This window comes from Opisthorchis viverrini, assembly GCF_000715545.1.
Source record: "Opisthorchis viverrini unplaced genomic scaffold opera_v5_450, whole genome shotgun sequence".
Lineage (NCBI taxonomy): Eukaryota > Metazoa > Platyhelminthes > Trematoda > Opisthorchiida > Opisthorchiidae > Opisthorchis > Opisthorchis viverrini.
The window spans coordinates 169053-190181 of NW_008752110.1; the positions used below are offsets into that span (position 1 = coordinate 169053).

Here is a 21129-nt window from a genome sequence, read left to right on the forward strand (position 1 = left end):
GCACGGGACTTCACGGACGAAGATGAACCAAGGCCAAACGCCAAAGGACACACAGCGGTGATGCAGGTGAACAATAAGCAGCAGCTAAAGATATTTCAATGCAGGTTGGCGCGCGGATGTGAGAGACAAGTTTAGGGGTCTGTCACAGCAACTCCTGTTCTTCGTATCCTCCAATGTCTCGTGTATACAGCTACTAATGATTGTAAGACTGCTTTACTGTATGTAAATAATGGCAGGGAATTTGACTTATATTCCGAATAGTTTTGGAGGGAATCGGAGCTGGAACGGCTAGAAATAAAAGAGAAACCACAGAGTTTTCTATGAAATCCCTGTAAAATCCTTTTGGAAGCACACAACACTACCGGGTCCACTGAAATAGACAACACCTCCAAATATGATAATCTTTTAGACCATTAGGCACAAATAATCTCCTTTAAGGTTGTGAGACCTCCAGAAGTGACAATGGCGGCCGCATACCCACAAGACTGTAAGAAATTTTTCCGCTACCAAACCGCATAAATACGGATCTTCGATACGCAGGCGGCAGGTTAAAACAGTGTGTGCATGCAATATGTGCAGGTTGTGGTACCACAAGTCCTGTGACCCACCAAAGTCAATTCGTTTTACCGAAGGGTGACGAAATTCAGAGGCACTCTACCAGATGCAGCTTGGATCTATCGTACATTTAAGGACTAGAACAAACATTGAGTGTAAAGTCCACAGAGAAGGCGGGCGGACTTGTGCCGTAAATGAAGCAAGTGCAAAAAAGTAGAAGTGGCACCGTCTAGTTAGAGAGATGATCCGGGATTAAGACCTACCAAAAGGCCCGAAGTGAGGAACGAGTGACCAAATGGGAGTTAGCAGAACAGGCATTACACATCCTTCGTCCTAATTTGTGCTCATTTGCACTGAAGTGTCCCCGCAAATAACGTGGAGGAGTTTTTATTATCTCGATAGCAGGTACTTCCGGATGACATGTGTTTCTCATGCCAAAACAGATGGTGTCAAGGGCTCCTATTGTAGCCATCAAAGTGCTGAATGGCTTGTTCAACATGGACGATAAAGCTCTACGGAATGCAACTCTTGACGCAACTCTCAAACTGAAAAGAAGGACGATTCGCTTGTAATGAGGCCGTTGATCACCGGAACAAGCTCTTATTATCCATTGGGCTAATTCATTTTGCTATCGTCACAATAAAAGCGGATATATGTTAAAAACCGTATTATCTGATTATCTGTGGTGGCCCGGGGGCCAAATGTTTTGGGTAAATCATGCTTCCCTTCGTCTTTATCGTTAACGATTAGGTTTTCGATATGTCTCTCCGTTCCTTTCAACATCTTGTGATAATTTCCCTTGTTTTCAGGAAAACTGAAAAACTTAGTTTCATCTGGTGGCTTCGTGGGAAAACGCGAAATGATTGGCGACTTGACTTGCACATTCTTTACTCCAGCATGAAGCCTGGATAGTCGCCGGGATTAGTTGCGGATACAGTTTTGAGTGTGATGCCTAACGAACGACATTCAATCACGTACAAACAAGCATATCTAAGCCAGAATACATGTGGAATACTCTATCGTTACGGCATGAAAAGATCCTCGGAGCTTAAATGTACAAGGAACTGGGTGGTATTTGGTCTTTCCACGGCCTCCTGGAGTCTGCGCTGAGCTAAGCCAATCAGCACGCTGGATTTTCCGCAGGTCAATCGCTTTACTGTCCTGTTCATAGCTGGTTACCGGTACTGGTACTCATGGCTCCGCCGTCTTTCTCCGATTTGGGTAAAGATGCTAAAGATTTGCTGACGAAAAACTACTTCTTTGGTGTATTGAACGTTAAATTTGGTTCATCCGTTGGCGATCACAAACTGTCGTCGAACTTCAACCAGCATTTTAAGGCGAAGAAGGTATTTGTCCCATTGCTCAGTGAATGACCTACTCCAGATAGCTTCTGATATAGAAGGAAAAATCAGTTTCCCCTCATACGGTGCTACATATTGTGAGAAGTGGACTTCTGAAGATGTTCTGAAGTCCGAACTCACGATTGAAGATAAACTAGTAAAGGGGATGAAGCAAACATTTTGCTACTCGCGACAGATTTACGACGGGTTTGTATAGCAATTGTGTCACTTATTTCTGTAGCCTATCTAGTGCAAGTATTACCAACGGTTTTAAGTCGGACACATTGAACGCAAATGTAGATGTCTTTTTTAAGTCGGCTATTCCTGACATCACACCATCTCTGGTCGTAAGGTTAGTTTTGTCCAGTTTCCTTTATAAGCTAGAGAAACCCGCGTTCTTCCTGTTTTCCTAACACCTTTAAAAAATTAGCGTTTGTTGAATAATACTGTCACGCAACTGAATTGGTTCCTCCAAGAAAGATTCAACTTGGGTTCCAGTTCATCGTGTCCCAGTGTTGTTTGGGACCAGCTGGGTTAAAGTTGTTAGGACAGCGTCGTTGGTCACTGACAGCCACTGGACCTTTACATTCAGACAAATTTCCGTCCCGCTGTCGTTTTTGACCGTAGGCCCCTCAAGCCTTCCGAAGCCTCTACTGTGCCATGCACCGAGGTGGGTGAGATGGCTCAAGTGGTTATAGCGCGAATTTACTGACCGGAAGGCCCGTGGTTCGAACCCGACCTCTGCCACTCGGCTTGCCCTGTCTAGGCTTGGGAAAACTGGCAGTATCCTAGCCCTCGTGCCTCCTTCGTGTGGCATGGCAGCTAGGCACCCAAACGGTGCTACAGCTGAACGACTTCATACACCAAGGTAGATTAGATATTTGGACAGTACATGGCACCGGTGCTACCCCCAGTCACCGTTCCTAAGTGAACGGACCCACAAGCCAGATTCAATCTTTATGGGGAACGCGTATCAACCGTGTTTCGTCGGCCGTGTCCACAGCTTTTCCCTAGGAAGCATGCTCTGCCGGTCGACTGATTCCTCCTGGCCGCAACCACAACTCCACCTGACGTACCCTCCGATGCAAGGTGAAACTGGGTGTCCGTGCAGATCGAGAAGCCTTGTAAACCTGAAGGGCCGAAGAAATGGAAAATACAAAGAATGTTGAAAACGTCCACAAGCTGTACCACTTGGTTCGTTCGACTGATCCCTGAGAACTTCTTGTCAGCAAAATGATCAGGGTCCAAAATGGCTCCGATATGCAGCAAATCAAAACGTTTGGAACGTTGGGCTCAGCACTTTGAAAACCATTGAGCCGACCACCCAGTACCTCTAGTCCAGAATCCTGGCCTTCAACAGAAAGGTGAACCATGAATATGGAGCCGCCTCCAGTCTCAGAAGTGTCCGAGTGTATTTCCCTACTCAAGCGTCATCGTGCTGCCGGTCCTGATGACCTTCCACCTGCTCTTTTCAATGATGGCGGTGAACTTCTCAGTCAGTGTCTGTCTAGCCTATTTGGGTCTATCTGGGAGAGAGACCGTCCCAGACAACTGGGGTGATTCGATAGTAGTGCCCGTTTTCAAAAAGGGTATTCGCAGTGAATGCAGTAACCACAGAGGTGTTGGTTTGACTTCTGTTGTGACAAGGCTTCTGGCGTCACTGATTCTTCGTCGTCTTACAGTGGCACACGAAACCTTGACTCGTGAGAATCAACCGGGATTCCGACCGGGTAGAGGCTGCGTTGACCACATCTTTGCACCTTCGGGTGCTAGGGGAACGCCATATGTATACTCGACCCACAATTTCGGCATTTCTTGACTTCAGGGGTGCGTTTGATTCTGTCAACCGGTCAGTGCTGTTAATTACACTTGCTCAACAGGGTATGCCACAGAAGTTTGTGAACACAATCCGACCTCTGTATTCGCATACTTCTGGGCGGCTGAGACTGTATGGTGAGCTCTCCAGAAGCTTCCCTACAAAAGTGGTGTCAGACAAGGATGTCCACTCTCTCCATTCTTGTTCAACTTCGTAATTGATGAAGTAATGAGGCGAACGCTGGAAAGTATTCAAAACCCCGGTGTTCAAATTGTTGCTGGTGAGAGCGTTGTCGATCTGGAGCACACAGGTGACATTGCCCTCATCTCTGAAGACCAAGTCGAAGTACAAGCCTTATTGAATGAACTGATCACCATCTTGCCATCTTTTGGCATGCGCTTTGCACCCTTAAAGTGCAGTCATGCTTCAGAACGTGCAGTCTCCGAACACTTCCCTTGCAATTCAGGGAAAATCACTGAGCTAGTGGAGAATGGTACTTACCTCGGTAGTTATATTATCTCAGATGGAAATGTGTGTGATTAAGTCAACGCTCAAAGGCCCAAACCACGTCTGCTAATCTGCGTCACTGGCGCCAAAAGGGTATATCAGTAGATCTTATGGGTCGCGTGTACTAGGCTACAATAATAGCTGCGTTGAATGGGTGAGGCATGCCCTCTGCGGACAGATGGTGTAAAGCATCTTCAGGTCGTCAATCACCTATGTCTCAGAAGCGTGGCTGGTTTTGGATGGCGTCAGCTTGTTAGTAATGAGATGATTAGAAAACGCGTATTTGGTTGTGCGACAGGTACTTTAATCGGGGAAAACATCCAACACCACCGACTACAATGGCTCAGTCATGTACTACGCATGACGAAACACCGTTAATGAGACGAGTAGTTCTCCGTGCCTCCTTCGGGATGGCGCAAAACGCGGAGTGGACAACACATGACTTGGTAGACGTGTGTAAAAGAGATCACGAAGAGTTTGGGTGTTGGTGTTGTACGTCTTCTAGGATGGGGTCCCCGTGACCCCACCTGTGCTTGGCTGGCGACATTGCAAGAAATGGCGGCTAATCGATGTCAGTGGCGTTCGTGCTGTCAGTTTCTTTCCAGCTTGTCTTATTGGGCGTCCATAGTGCTTGATATAGGCCAGCACCAGGTCTCTTCCCTCTTTTCACTCTAGGGCTTTAAATATAATTAGACGAACCTTATGGTTGTACGGCGGTGAAAAATAACTGTCAACAGTGGGGTGTTGACATCACCTTTGATGATGATGATGACGATGATGATGATGAAGCATGCTGTGGACCAAAGATCCAAATCCAATCCTGCGTACTGGTCCGACCAAAGTGTAAAATACGATAGGCTCATACTGAAGAGATCCAAGTCACATCATGACAGTCAGTGATCAGAGTATGTTTTCAGTCCACTGATGTCCCATTTAGCGTTCTCAGGATTTTGGAGGTTCACCTCGAATGTATCGTCTAATTTTCGCAGTGTGAGACTCGACCAGAACTGCGTTAGGAGCATGATGGCCTAGCGGTAACAGTGGACTTATTTTGGGAAAGCGAAAGAATGCAGTAATGACCCGAAGCGATTCATGCGCTGTATTCTCTACCTCCACAATATACTTTTGGCTACGGATTACACGTTACCATCCAGCTTGGCAAAATGGGGTGAGTGAGGATGAAATTGAGGGACAGTAAACAAACAGCCGCCACACTGATTCGCTTGGGATGGTAACCTGCTCAAAGCTACAAAAATTAGTCGGTCCATGTATACCTAATGGGCGTCAATCTCCATTCGTGAACAACATTAGTGGATGTGTAGGAGTGAGACTTACCAGCGTGAATATCCTGAGGAAGGAATCTACTGCATGCCCAACTGAACAAAACCATTGGTCCTGGTACGTGCGGCCCTTAGATCAGCTTCGGAAATAGTCGCTCCTGTTTCTTCTTGGGACCATGATTATTACTTGTCCAAGCGTACTTTGAGGGCTATTCCAGACTGGAATTCCATTACCCGTGATGGTATTTTGTTTTGTACAGTGATCACCGAGCTGCTGAAAAGATGATTCAAAACATCTTAGCTTTCTGGATAGAAAAAACGAAGTAATCGTCCAGCCGTAACACCCTTTCGGTGTCCAGCTGCCATGCAACCCAGAGGAAGCACGAGGGCTGGATAACGCCAAGGTGTCCCGGTGATTTAGCGCATCGGTCTCACAGGGTTCGGAGTGTTGTCGCTATCGCCCTGTCGTGGTGGTCTGGCTTCTGTGCTGCAATGCTTCTGCGGGCTATACCGGCTTCAACTCAGTACCCAATGGTTCAAGCATGCCAGGAAGGCCAAAGGAGAGCAACCCGATGAAGAACAGGGACTTTTTGTAGGAATCGCATTGCGAGGCTACCTGGAGGTAAAGTCGTAATGTCCTCTGCGATAGGAGTGTGAACATAGTAAGGCGTCTCCCCCAGGCGACCAGCATGTCCATATTTATGGAATTATCCATGCTGCCTCCCCCCGAGCAGGACGTGTTAGATACGATGGGTGCCGAAAACCGCGCACTCCAATCACTTAACGCTTGACCGTGACAGACGGAGCATTTTCAATACGGTCGAAAACTTTTAAGTCCAAGGAGTTCGGTGCTGTTCAAAAGGCACCTGCTGTGTGGATTATATAAGGAGCTAGACAGTAATCCATTGCTTCCTGCCTCCTCGGGCCAGGCCATTGGGTCATTGGCTCCGAGGAGGTCCCCCATCAAAACCATGAGAGCCGTTGCCTCAGGGTTCACTCTTTTGAGTCAGCTTCTAGCCCAGAGTCTCTGAACAAAACCATGCATCTTTCCACTGCCTTGTGGGTCAGTATTTTGAGGCAAAGGCTTAAGGTCAGGCACCGCACCCTAAACCCCTTCCTCGGTTCATGCAACCGGGAAGCATCATCCACACTTGCAGCTGCTTACTCATCGACCCACGCCCCTCCCCACCCATCAAAGGATGCAGTGCCATTGTTCTGTGTCGAAACCCTCTTCCAGAAAAACAAGTCAAAGTAATCGCCCACTAACCTAATCCACGTTGCAGCCTTCAATGGCCGTACTCTCTTGCTGAAACCTTGCTCGCCCTATCTGTCGATGTGTGCTGTACCTCCGGAACACGAATACAAGACCCCACTGCAGTCTTGCAGTTCAAGCTGATTAGGAAGAGCTCAGATGTTCGAATGCTTTTCAGGTGTCTGGTAATCCTGACGCGGTGGCTCTCGATATCTATGGTGTGGGTGTTGCACTCATCCCCAAGGATCATAGCAAACAGTCGTTTCTGCATTGTACGGTTGTCCGGTTCAATTAAGGTCAACGCAGGCCGATGCGTGTTTATTTGTTGTTGTCGGCATACGCCCCGATAGAGCAGTTCTGAGCCTGAGAAGGACGGGATTTATCAAAGTCTGCTTCGACCAGCAAGGACAGGTATTGTAATCCCAGCGGGTGATATGGATTTTCAAGTTGGCCGACTAATTCCGGAAGAAGCACAGTTAGGTGGTTGATTTGGAGTCGATGCTCAGCGTACGGATAATGGTCAGTTGCTACCTCAGTTGTGTGTTGATCATCGTCTGCTCCTGGTAAGTACGAACTTTCAACACAAACGCTCACATCGACTTACTTGGAGGCCACTAACTTCAAGACATTTATGAACCCAATTGGAACATGATGATAATATAAAAAAGATAATCGTTCGGCTATAACACTCTTCTGGTTCCTAGTTACCATGCCACCCGAAGGAAGCACGAGGGCTGGGATACTGCCAGGTTGCCCGGGCCTAAACAGGATATATTGAGATGCAGAAGTCGGGTTCGAACCAGAACCTTCCGGTCAGTAATTTCGTGCCCTATCCACTGATCTTTTACCCCTCCCCAGACAGTTAATAGGATCTTCGCCCATGGCGATGGAAGACGGTCATTGAAGAATTGTGTTTTGCGCACGCCCAAATGATGGATGGAATAAATGTGATAAAAAAAACCGGAGAGTAAATGGGTTCAACCGGATTGGGTTGTTGCGAGGGGGCAGGAAGTCACGAAATCGAAGTCACTTCCACCACCAAAGGTGGTGTTAAATAATACCTCGCTGACTAATAAGCTTATTTAGTTGTGTTTGAGACCTTAAAGTGAAAAATTCCGGATGGGGAACTGGCCCAATGCTAAACTACCTTCCACGGGACGTAACCCTCCAAACGCCCAGTCACACAATCCAGAAAGCAACTGATACCAAGAACTTGCCCGTACCGGTTAACCGACGTTTCTTGCAACATCTCCAGCCAGACAGCACGGGTCACGGTTAGCCCATCCTGAGTGTCGGTACATACTAACAACTCCGCGCCTTAAGCTACGGAATCGCTGATGAGGAACTCCGTTGTCTGAACCGGACTGTGGCTTTTTGCGTGCTCCTATGTTTGAGCAACCTAGAAGCAGCTTCCTTCGAATTCAGTTGCAGTTACGGACCGAAATCGTGCCATGGCTAAATCGTTCTTCTTATCGTGTTGTCATTATTATTACCGTTCGTCTACACGAGCTTCAAACTGAGCCAATAGTGTTCGCAGCACTACATGGTATGTCCCATAGTTGATGGCAATATAGATGATTCAGGTGGTGGTCACTGTCTGCGGGGTGGTGGGAAGTCAAACTCGCTTATCGACATCATTGGAGCGTTCCAGACACAACGCAATCAAAATTATTTCGGTAACTGCAGAGCATGGTGCTTGGCTGCAAATTTTGCACTTATTTTGATCCGACAGCTTTTCTCTTGGTATGGCCAGGTAGCCTTTTACTGAAGTGGTAACCGTTGTTGGAGTTTCTTGATTTCGGTGACGACGTGGGAGCGGGAGGACCGAAATTGAAAAATCCTTCTGTTTGGGTTTTTTAGGTTTCATTCGCCATTCTGGGAAAGCTGGTAGGGAAGATTCTCTATGTATTTTCGCCGAAGTAAACCAAATGGTTTCAACAACTTCCTGAGAAGAACCCGACGCTCTGGAGCCTTTTGCGCATTTGTTTAAAGTTAATACCATATTCCTTTTACCCATTTCTCCACTCCTCACCTTGTATGGGGAAATTTCGTCATCTTTTTCGCCCTTATCCTAGTCATTTAGGTTACCTGGCTGGTGTCGACTTCAAGTTGGATAGTACCAACCGGCAATTACAAAGGGCCAACTTTGCTGTGGGCTACCAAGTCCCTGAGTTTGCATTCCATGGACTCATCTCCAACTGGGGCAAGAGCTTCGGCGCTAGCATTTCTCAGAGAGTCACCGATCGGTTTGAACTGGCTGGATCAGTAAGTTTTTTTTGTTCCGGTGGTTTATGGTCGATGCCTACAAATGTTGGGAACGTTCTTCGATTAAGTCCAGTCGCTCGCTCCTCAGTATCCTACTGGCGGACATAACCTACAAACACGAGCCTATACCATCAAATTGTCCCGGAATATTTGTGGAAATGTTAGCACTACCCACTTCCCTCTCTCCCCCCTTGCTGTTTTAATAACTAGGTTTTTTTCGCTCGGTTGCACTTGAATGAACCATCGGTGGTATACGCAATCCGTAAAAGCGCACCATTTCTTGGGATTTGGGGATATACGGTATTCAGTGACATGGACCAACCGAATGGGTGTCAATATTGTCGAGCCAACCGTGTGACGTCTATTCATTGAATGTGATCACATGATAACTTGGATGGTGAATGAATCCGGACGAGCACGCTTTTGTGCTGGTGTGAAATCAAGTCTGACAACCGTACACCAATACAGCTCCCCTCTGTGGCCTGATACTGTAGTCGTTTGAGAGACGTCGTCGTTATTGAGATGCCTTTTTGATGCCACAAGTGATGTCAACTGGCAAACGTAGTCCTGATCTTTGAGATTCCTGCGTTGACATCATCTTTCACACTACCGTCTGAGCTAATACTAAGATACGTATGGTGTTCAACCAGTTCCAACGTCATTCACTGAATTCTTGAAGCATGTTAAGTCACCGTGGACCACTTGGCATGCCTTCGCATTTTATGGGCACTGAACACAGGCCGATGAACCGGATGACCTGGTCAGCTTTTTCACTATTGCTTGCGCTTTCCGCTCTTTTACAAAGATATGAACACTGTCGTCCACATGTTCCATTTCGATGAAGTTCTCAGTCGGAGATCTGGGCATTGGGGAAGTCTTCCCTTGTTCGCCTCATCGCTTCATTAATGACGAAAGTAAAAAAAAACGAAAAAAGAGTAGGCAACCTTGTTAGACACCTGCTTAGACACCTGCCTTTGAGTAGCTCGCCATGAACTCTCTCTGCTCATTTGTGCATTCATATCCGGCAACCGCAACAATATTTGAGCTCTTAACCTGCCGCAACAAGGCGTCAAAAGCACCGTAAAAACCGTCTCTGAGTGTGCCAGAGCTACAGTCTGTTGAGGCATAAGCAGATACAATGAACAGCCTGTGATTATCGACGCGTGCACATAACTCTCACAGACATTGCCAAATAAACCGCACAGACGCGACTATCAACAGGCAATTATTCAATCAGAGACCCGTCAGCTCGATGACTCAGAACAATGCCAACCCCACTGGAACCAGCTGCAGCGTCTTCTGGATCGCCAGAGGTTCGCAACCCGAAGCGAGCATAAACCGTACTTGGGTCTCAAAACCTCCTTTCGGAGAGACAGCGCACTTCAATAGATAGTAAGCCCAGCACGCATACCACAGCAGTTTACTGTCTAGTTGGTTTTAGAGTACGAACGTTAAAGATTGTCATGTGCGTTAGGATTTGAGGTTTGAAGAATGATTCCGAAGTGCCTACCTCCGTAGTGGCCGACATAACCATAGGCATTGCAGCTTACGCCAATGAGAGGCGAACAGATCTGTTAGTCCTTAAAAGTGTGTCTATGGAGATGTCGCTGAAAACGGTATGAAGAGGGAGAGAAGAGCGGATATGTAAAAGGAGCAGAAGGTAGGCATCAGTAGAGGCTTTTTTCGTTTACCTGTTCTGCCGCATCAACAAGTGAGGCGACCTGGCTGATGGCACCAGTTGATTTAGCATAAGGTTGTTTCTAAATGTGTGGGCCAGGTAGCCATAATATAGACAGGAAGAGAACTAGGGTCCTCAATTTTTGTTTGAAAAGCCTAAACGCAAGGCCTAAGACATTCAGAACAGTCTAGGGGACCAGGGGCCCGCGTTAGTCAGACCTCTACCCATTGACCAACCGGGTACCAGCGGCCGTGAATTTAACAACTGTAGCTCAATGACTTACGGGAATGCACAAACCGTTCCAGTCTCTTCTTGGTGTCGTCACCTCGACTAGTGACGAAAAGTTTGCAACCGATTGGCGAGGCTCAGCAAACATTCTGCAGTATGCATCATCCTTTCTGGTTAAAAGGAACACTTTTTTCACGAGATTTACCGTTTCCATTTGGTGTCACTATTTTGGCTTCAGTATACTAACACGAAAACGCGGAAACCTGCTCTTCATTCTCGTTGCTTTACTCTGAGCACCGGTACAGGTTTTAGGCTTTGAGGGTGACCAAATCTCCAGCCCTGTGTAGATATCCGGTTCCCTTATCGTGTCGGTTTGTGAAACACCGATGTACCGTCCTCATGGAAACCTTGAATCCATTAGACCAACCAGATATAAAACGGCTAGTCAACAGTTCGCAGCAACCGATAATTGATCGATTTCCGGTACCGAAGGTTTTCATTTTGCCGTTCTACCCCAAATGGCTGCTCTGATAACCATTCTCTAACTGGGAACATTCCTCCCCGGAGCGCATCGCGCTGCCTACGTCTATGAAGTCCCGTGACGTGGAACAATCGGAGAAAACGATGAATTGAAGCGCCCTTAGCTTAGGTTTGGATCTAAGCACTCCACACAGATTACTGAAACCGGTGAGTGGAAATCCCGCTCGTTTGAAGGACGTTGTCATAGCCACTCCCGGCTCGCCTGATACACCTCTGTGAACACTGCCAACACCGTCCTGTTTTGCATTTATTTATTCAGGGTGGTTTTCAGTGGCCACCGTACCCCCATCTTTCGATTCATTCAGAGAGTTGATTGTCACATGTGCAAAAAGGCTTCCTTAATCTTCTCGGTACCGACACTCTTACTTTCAATGAACTTCAACATTTCCGCTTATCTCGTCATTTTTCCAGGTCAGTTGGAGTCGGGACACTGAGCAGGTTGCCTGGTCTGTGGGTTCAAAGTACGTGTTAGATGAACAGAACGGACATTTTATCAAGGCGAAATTGGATCACCTGACAAGGATCAGTCTATCACTGACGACCTACTTAGATAAAAGTACGTTTCTTCTGCTGCTGAGATTACAAATTATGGTCAACCTAATCCAGAACACGTTTCTTCCTTATTGGGGATCATTGTGGGGAAAGTGATCGTTTGACCATGTATTTATCGGTGACGATCGTCTGTTGATTGTCCTTGAAATAGGTTAGGGGAAAAGGAAGAATCCATGAAGGGGGTACACCTGTTGGGGTAATAAAAAATAGGAGAAAACCACGTGAAAATACCCTGAGACATTTAAAGTGCGCGAAAAAAAACAAGCATTCCCACGCGTAACACTTGGGACTAGGTAGGCAAATAGTAACCGAATTTCTTAAGAGGCTGAGGAAACAGATAATAGAAGAAGGTTCGAGAATCGTGTGGCTCCGGGGAGAACGAAGGGGAGTTTCGTGCCGCGGTGTAAGTTTTTAGCCAGTATGATTGACAGAAGGAAGAGGTGAGTTGAACGAGCCAATGGCTTGAGAAGTGCATGCAGGTAGCAATCAGGCTATAAACTGTGTACGAAGACTCAGTTGTTCCACCCGCCATCGCATTCTCCGTGGAAGAATCAAACGGTAGAGGACACACTCCCTGGTTCCCGAACCTGTTGTATGGTTCCCGGGGAGAAAACGCCCCAGTGGTGGTACGCCGTGCCTCCAATCACGGCCCTCTTTTGTATAGACTTAACTCGCGTGAGACCGTCTTGCTAACCAATGCACATCTCCGAAATGTCCATCTACGCACACTCGCATTATGTGACCAATTGTGTCTCAAAGTAGGTTGGGACGCCGGCAATCCACTACTGATGTCACGGACCTCTGTTATCATATCCCAAGCCTCTGCAGCTTGGTCTAGCGACGCAGTCTACTGTGGCTGAAGCATGTCGTCCATGAATCAGACTCTGAGCTATTCACATTCTCCATGTTACCACTACCCTACTCAGAATGGCATTGTCACACCGGAGGACTATTGAAAATTTGGCTGTCCACAGTTAAGATCGACTACGAACTGCTTGGTTTGCAGTTGGTCTACGGGGTCAAACAGTGCAACAGAAACTAGATCACATTGTACTAAAACCTTGCTGACAACACTGCTCCATGGGTAGCAGCTCTCGGGGATATTTTCGGAGCCGGGTCATCTCTGGGAGAAAATAGCCGTTAAACAAGCGAAGTAAAAGGTCCATCGAGCCGGTATACGGGGCACCGTTCCTCAGAACACATGTCACAGTTTCTAGGAGGCAAGTATATTGGAGCATGGGATGGAAAGAACTTAACGTACTACTCATAAGGTTGCTGAAAATTCTTCGACAGCCTACGACGACCGGTTTCGTCGTTCTTGAGGCTCATCAGGGGGCGCAGTTCCGTAGTCCCCTTCAGCCTCATGTTCTTGCACGGAATAAGCGGAATACACTCATTTACAAGCAAATTTGGTTTTGCGAGAGACTCACCTGGAACCCAGCTGAATTTCTCCTTTATGATGTTTCTTTGCAACTGAATGCAGTGCCCCGCGCCGCCCCACTTCTCGTGAGGTTGCTGAAAATTCTTTGACAGTCCACGACCGGTTTTACCCTTTTCGGGCGGTTTCCGATAGCTGACCCATTCTGTGTATGGGGACTCAACTGTTGGAAGATTATTCAAGCTCCCAATCAAGTGTTCTCTTGGGAGTGGTCTCTGTAGAGGAGGACATCTTTATCAGAGCGAAGTCCTGGGACGGTTTAACCACTTAATTCCAAATACATCCGTCGCATTCTAAGGGACTAAACCGAAATGGGTCCGCTTCTCAGTAAAGTCCACTTTGGGTTTATCCGCTGAATCTTCTGTTAGGTCTAGGACCCACTTAAGAGAGATCATTTTCTTTCGATCCTTTTGTAGGGTCTCTGGAGTAGGAAAATCTCAGTGGTCATGTACCGTGTCTACAAAAGTGAGTTTAGGCTCCAGATCACCCCGAAAATAAACATGTCGGCCATGTTGTTACTCCAGTACGTACTTGGTCCTGGAGTGTGTGATTCTGATCTCTAATATCAGAGGAATTTGTATCCTGGCTATATCTGGTGTTGATTTTCTTGGAGGTTGTCCACCAAAATCGATCGATTTTTCAGAACCGGTCGTGATTGTGGGATGTTTTTTCGAATGGGTAGGGTTTCTGTTGAGCGTACGGGGAGCGATATGGCTCAGTGGTTAGAGCGCGAATTCACTGAAAGAAGGTTCGTGGTTCGAATCCGACTTCCACCTCTCGACTCCCCATGTCTAGGCCTGGGCGAACTGGCAGTATCCCAGCCCTCGTGCTTCCTTCGGGTGGCGTGGCAGCTAGGCACGGGAAGGGGTTTTATAGATGAACGATTGTTATTTATTGTTTGTACCTGGTCATACAGTGGTTTCCATCCCAACTCAGATCACACGAAGTACGTGAGCAGTTACTTTCGTGGTTCGCTTCTCTGTTTTGAAAATTATGCGTCAAAACTAAGCCCGACAAATTTTGTAAAATACCTGCTTTTCCATTTCTAATGAGTCCCTATTCGTTTATTTGCCACAGCACCTGATACATTCGCTGTGGGTCATATTATATTTATCATGCACTTCTCGCTCTTTAGGCTCCTCTTGAGGAGGCGGTCCTCACCAGTGCCGTTAGACAGCAACTTTCGTCACACTGTGCACGTAATTAACTACTAAGGTTCCCTACTCACTCACTCACTCACTCACTCACTCACACACTCACTCCAGTCGCGTGATTGGGTCTTTGCAGGCTTACAGCAGCGCATAAATAACAGCTGGTCTTTCATCCAAGACGTCCCGCGTCTGGAGTCTGACTCGTCGTCTAGGTTTTCACCAGTCCTATTCGTTTCCGTCAACTTTTCTCTCTGGCTTTCTCCACTGTTTAGAATTCCAATTTTCGCTGTGCGGCATGTTCAACGGCCCGGAGATGCCTCAACTCGGTTTGGGATTTGATCTTGAGTACTGATGCACATCAATACCAAACTTGTGAGCCGTGATTCTCCTCTCCTCATGACACACTACTGTTAACGACTTCTTTGGTCGTCTGAAATCTAGGTCCCAGAATTTCATGCATTATACTTCAGACCATTATGCCTGTCCATCTCGCCCAGCCCTCGTAGCAGTGGTTTTTTCTGTGTATATTAACCCGTAGTTTGTCGCTGCGCCCGGCCTCAAATACATTTCTTCCGTTCTTGCCTCGGTTTTTTTCTTTTTTATCGGCCATTGCAACACTCGGTGGTCATACTTGTCCATGTTTGCCTCGTTTCGCTCGCGTTCCCTCGCTCTAAATCTTGATGTGCGTTTCTGCACCGAATGTCGGCCATCTTCACCTGGCGAGATGGACCAAATGATTAGAGCGTGAATTTACTGACCGGAAGCTCCGTGGTTCGAACCTGACCTCTGCCTCTCGACTTCCCCTGTCTAGGTTTGGGCAACCTGGTAGTATCCCAGCCCTCGTACTTCCGTGTGGCATGGCATCTAGGCGCCGAAAGGGTGGTACAGCTGAACGATTCACCTAGCTTAGCTGATGGTCTGCTGACACGGAACATGTGGTTTCTATTTAATTCTTCTAGGCTGTTCGTCAACCCCCAGATGCAGTAGTTTAGAATCGTAGAAATTTTTTCGGGGGGTGGGGGGTGTCAGCCGCCCCTGAGCTCTGTCTAGACTCCCGTGTAGGTATATTTCTGTTGAGAATGCTAAAAATATGATATAAGCTGTTATTGGCTGAATTTACAAGTCGCCTACATCATGTGNGAGCTCTGTCTAGACTCCTACTACCTACTACGTTCTTTGTGTAGGTATATTTCTGTTGAGAATGCTAAAATATGATATAAGCTGTTATTGGCTGAATTTACAAGTCGCCTACATCATGTGTCTTGTTCAGCACTCCGATTCTTCGAGTGAACGTTTTCACTGAATTCGGGCTTTCGGATGACTATCCTGAGTTCGTCTACCTTTCCCTAAACTGGGGTATCTACAAACTCCCCATAGTTTGCAATTCACATCACTCGTTTGGACGGTCCTCCTGTTCTGGTGATTCCACACCATGAAGAGGGAGCACTCGACACGAGTTTCGCTCATATTAGCGCATATCAGCAGTGCATATTCTTGGTCCTGTCTGGGTGGAACTTTGGAAATCTGACACACGGAACGAGTGTGTTACTCCATCAGCACGGGCCGGACGCACCTGGTATATTTTTTCTCACATCGAGGTTGTCAAATGGTACAGGGCTTGGTACTGGCATCGTCAATCAACTCAGCTGGAATACAATATCTGCGTTTGTGTATGCGCCTGTGGCTGCATGTTGGGACAAGAGTGTGGGGTTTCACCTCCAAGATTTTTGTCCTAACTGGGGACACCTACTTGATACCTGAAGCCCAAAATGCACCATCCTGAGTTTTGAAAACCTGTTTATTGAGTTATACACGATGCGATGTTAACCCGTACCTTGAGTGGCTAAACAACCACCATATGAATTCGAGAGGTCGGCACCATTCGCTAATGTCATGACTTTCAAGAACAACCAAGAAAAAGCTCCTGGAAACTGTGATTTTATTAAGCAAAATCGCTCCGATTTATTAGTGTACAGTGTTTCGGCCGCTTCTCTGGACACTGCTTTGACTGTTCGAGTTCGCGCCTGGTTGTGATTGATTTGAATCCCCATTAGTAGCTTGTGCCAGACAATCGTTTCATTCAACTTTCTGGCGTCGCGTGGGAGCTCACCATATGAATCTGGAAGAAGACCTCTTCCCTCTCTAACAAAGTGTAGATATTCCAAAGCGTCTTAATTGGTGTAGAATTGAATATTTGAACAGTGCTCGTCCTGTCCTGGCACAGTTATTCTGGTGAGTCCACACCAAAAGGGATGAAGCACTGGAGCCGAGCTCATCAGCAGTGCATATCCTTGATCGTTGATCCTAGTAAAGTATGTAACTAAAGTTTTCAAGCATTCAATCACAATATCTCCTGGATTGTAAACAGAATGAGATTTGTGCAAATGGGTGCTCGTTTTTTTCTTTTTGAAAACTGGTTATTAATATCCTACCTCCAGATCTTTTCCAACGCTCCTATATCCATCATCTAGTGAGAGGAATTGCACTGAGCAGTTATTTGACTAACTTACCGGAGATGAAAGTTTAGTTTCTCATTGTGTAGAACGACTAACAGGGCAATTATCTAATGCGTTTGTTACCAATTTTCTCATTTAGTGAAACAGACGAGGCTCGTGCACTGAGGCACATGTAGTACGGTTCATTCCAGGCGAGATGGACCAAGTTGGTACAACGCGAATTTACTGACCGGCAGGTCCGTGGTTCGAAACCAGCCTCTGCCTCTCGACTTCCCCTGTCTAGGCTTGGACAACATGGCAGAATTCTAACCCTCGTGCCTCCTTCGTGTGGCATGACATCTAGGCACCGAAAGGGTGCTACAGTTGAACGATTTTTTAAATTTCATTCCAGGCTTCCACCCATGGGCGAATAACTGCACTCCTATGGGTGCTTTAGCTCCCAAGAATGTCAGTTCATCTCCCCAGTTGTGGTGATTAAGTGATTCAGCACAAAACGTGCTTCTCAATCGACCTGCTCTTTCATTGGATACATTCTGTCTCTGGCATTTTACATAAATTTGTGACTCACTTGTTTCCACTTTTGAGAGCACACACTTTGGCAGATATCATCCTGAGGGTGTGACACTGTGTATCTATTCTATCACCCGAATTTTTTCGCTATCGCTTGGACGCCGTCAGGATGATTCACTGATGAATATAAACAAAGTTAGATTGGCGATTGAATTAGAAACTGAGTGAATTTCGAACCATTTCAATCTCGACTACTAATGATCAGTCATAGATATTTGCGGTCGAACTAGCTACGTTGCTGAAGCGTGAACACCTTCCCCCTTCCAGACGCCATAATTTAAGTGATAACACGATTACTGTCAAATTTCGGTACTTTTAAGGATGTGCACTAATCATCAGTTCATACGAAAATTCAGTCTTGCTCCACTATCGTGTGGAAATAACCGGGCTAATCGCACCAGAACAGAAGAGAACTGTCCAAACGGCAGCGACACTGCATAGTTACGCTTATGCGAATTTATTTACATGAGGAATGTCCTGTACTTCGCAAGGATGATTTGAGGAATTAACCCCCAACGTGCTTAGGTTTACCTCCTCATTAGGTCGACAACTGTTTCTATCGAGGTTTATGTTCAACTTGGATATTCCTCGGTCTGATAGGTGAGTGCGAGATCTGTTTTGCCCCTTTATATGGGGTAATACGAACCCCCCAAGTTCCTGTTATCGAGTCCATTGGGCCAATCATAAGGTCGTCTCGAACCACGCCCATTCTCTTATCCAAATGCCACAAAGTTTACACTGGCAGCCCCTTCAATTCTTTGCCCCGCACTTACCGGTATAACCATACCGCGAATAAATGTAATTCCTGCTCACGCTTGTCAGACCATCTGGCTCTGTCAGGCTGCATCGATCAGCCCTTTGGAGAGGCAATATTTGTCGGCTACCAAGTGGCATGCTTGGCCACGTGGTCAAATTGTTTTCTTGGCTGGGCCTAACAATCTATTTTGCATGCTTTGAGTTGTCATCCGAACAGGAGTCTTAATACGCAACTCTTATTATTGTATGGAACATGTTGATACGTCGCTACAGTTCACGGGTTTGGGATAACATCTGTTTAATCTAAGCCGGACCTCTGCTAAGACCGAGGGAGTAATGTTCACAAGGGCTCTTGATGTAGTGCAACTTAATCAGTTCTTGCTTTGTGGATCCTGGCGGAAGAAAGGCTGTTTTTTTTTGAAGTCGCTTTTACAGATATCTGCCCTGAATAGTTGTTGGTGGTTCGCCGAAGCATTCATCTTTGCCTCGATTTAAAGAGAAGGGATTTTATTGTGAGCCGATGCCCCAGTGTGATTCAGAATGTACTTCTCTTATGTTAACATCACTGGGTAGTGTTAGACCTTAAGATTTTGTTCTGAACTTGTTCTGGCAATCTTATCACGTCGGGTTGTTATTTAAATAGTTATCTATACTCTGCTACTCCTTGCCGGGCATTGGTGGTTCTTGTGGTGAGCTATACTGTTCGATCCACTCGTTGACTTATGCGAGTGTTTGGCAGATTTACTGTGTCAGCCGATCCCAGTAACGGTGGTGTTGGGGTAAACATTTCCGGAGCTCACAGCAGCCAAGAGAACTGTTCCCCAACCGAGTAGTATCGTAGTCATTTGATGTGGCCATCTTGTCGCCGTCACATTCATTGTCTAGGTGGACCATCAACTCCCACCGGAGTTGGTAGAAGCCGTGGACACACAAGAACTACTAGCCAGATGGACATTAAGGCTTGAGAACTTCGACTTCACAATGCAGCGTAAATCGGGCTGAGGAAGTAGGATTCTAAACGTGCCTCCTTGGAGAGACGGACGAACTAGGTCGTCCAGCGTCAGCTGTAAATTCGGTTATATTGATTAGCAAAGAGTCAACAATCACCAAGAGATAATCAATTATCTAGGACCATAGTGCATAAAGTAGACCCTGTCTGGAATGCTGATGACCAAACTGCACGTTCATAATAGGCTGAAGATAAAAAACCATGTGGAAATGGACGTCGACATCAAATGCTCCTGGTTGATCACGACCGTGACGGTGTTTGGGGTGTGCACATATACCGGAGAAGAGCTCATCCGCAGTTGTTTACCTTCAAGAGGGTAAAAGAAAACGGGATGAATTAGTCACAACTAGCCATCGCGTGCACGCAGGGAAGCGGATTTGCTTGGTTCACCTCTGACAAGCACAAACTCCTTGGATTGTTTCATGTACTGGGTCTACTCGATTGCGTCTACTGATAAAACTGATGACAGTAAAATGCCGTCGCCCTATTTGGCACATCTGAGTGGGGATCGCCGACTTGAGCCCATATTTTGAATCCAGAATGATCCAAGAGATGCCGTAAAAGTGGGAGGTTTATAGGACAAGGATTAGTTACAATGTGACCTCGAGACCCGATACCTTCGTTTGAACACTCCTAATTGGAACATACTGAATCTTTCAGCGGTTTGACTTAATTGTACAGGAAGCACACTTCAGTTAATTGACCATTTTTACTGCCTAGGGGGGGCTTAAGCCAACTGATAATGAAGCTGGAAGAATAATTAAGCGCGAGATGCCCGCCCTGTAGGATATTTTTATGCAATGCTCGTCGCGCCCCTTGATGGACTCCACAGAAGTAACCATTCGTTCGTTCAGGCGTTCATTCACAGGTTCGCAGATCATTTATAAAGAAAAATTAAAATAAATCTTTCAGGTTTAGCACCCTTTCGGTGCATAAATGCCATGCCACCTGAAGGTTGCACGAGGGCTAGGATACTGCTAGGTTGCCCAAACCTAGACAAGGAAAGTCGAGAGGCAGAGATCGGGTTCGAACCACGGACCTTCCGGTCAGTAAATTCGCGCTCTAATCACTTGGACCAGCACTGGTATGAACTATTTTATACGTGGTTTTTCTTCATACCACTATAATGGATTAAAGCTGTGTGCAACCGTGAGCAATATCTTTAGAGTGAGCATAAGCTTGCAGAGTTAAGCTGTAATCGGGGCCCTTTATTCCCCGAACTGCGCGCAACTTCACGGATAATCGAGGACTTTCGGGGAGGAATTTACAGACTGACTATTTCTTTTGGGCTGGGGGGGGGGGGGGCGGAAGAGTCTATGAAAGAGATTACGAAAAGTCTGGGTACCGTCGGTGCTAGTCGCCCTCCAGGATGGGGACCGCTGACCCATCCCCACTGACCCTGGTTGGAAAGCTTGTAAGATGTGGCGTTTTTTTGTCAATTTCTATCCAAATTGCCTGAATGAGTGCCTGGAGGTGTGGGCACCACAAACTGATTGTGGTAGCACTACGGCCCTTCCCTGCCCACTTTTATTTTTTTCAAAATAAGGCTCTCAGATAAATCATAATTGTATGGCAGCGAAACAGGAGTGTTGAACACTTATATCATGCTGTCGATGTTGGTGATGACGGAATAACGGCGCATGTCCTATTTGTACCTGCAGTGAATTTTGGTTACTAAAAATAATAAGTAGAATTAAATAAAATGATTTTACTGCTTATCCGAACCAAACGACTGC

General features: G+C 46.5%; 2 protein-coding genes across 2 annotated transcripts; one reads left to right on the plus strand and one right to left on the minus strand.

The window, feature by feature from the left end:
• Positions 1-1726: 1726 nt before the first annotated feature.
• On the plus strand, positions 1727-15187 carry T265_11139 (hypothetical protein; the record flags this gene model as incomplete). The annotated part of the gene is made up of 6 exons (XM_009177716.1): positions 1727-1901; positions 1939-2102; positions 2137-2247; positions 8826-9015; positions 11873-12017; positions 14875-15187. 6 exons carry the CDS (start codon positions 1749-1751, stop codon positions 14952-14954), a joined length of 843 nt encoding a protein of 280 aa, XP_009175980.1.
• T265_15357 (hypothetical protein) lies at positions 9918-20917 on the minus strand (the record flags this gene model as incomplete). The annotated part of the gene is made up of 8 exons (XM_009177717.1): positions 9918-10226; positions 10294-10438; positions 14191-14302; positions 15234-15318; positions 15361-15562; positions 17208-17415; positions 20315-20385; positions 20778-20917. Coding segments are annotated over 8 exons (1272 nt in total), but the record flags the coding sequence as incomplete, so codon positions are not given.
• Between the last annotated feature and the right edge of the window lie 212 nt (positions 20918-21129).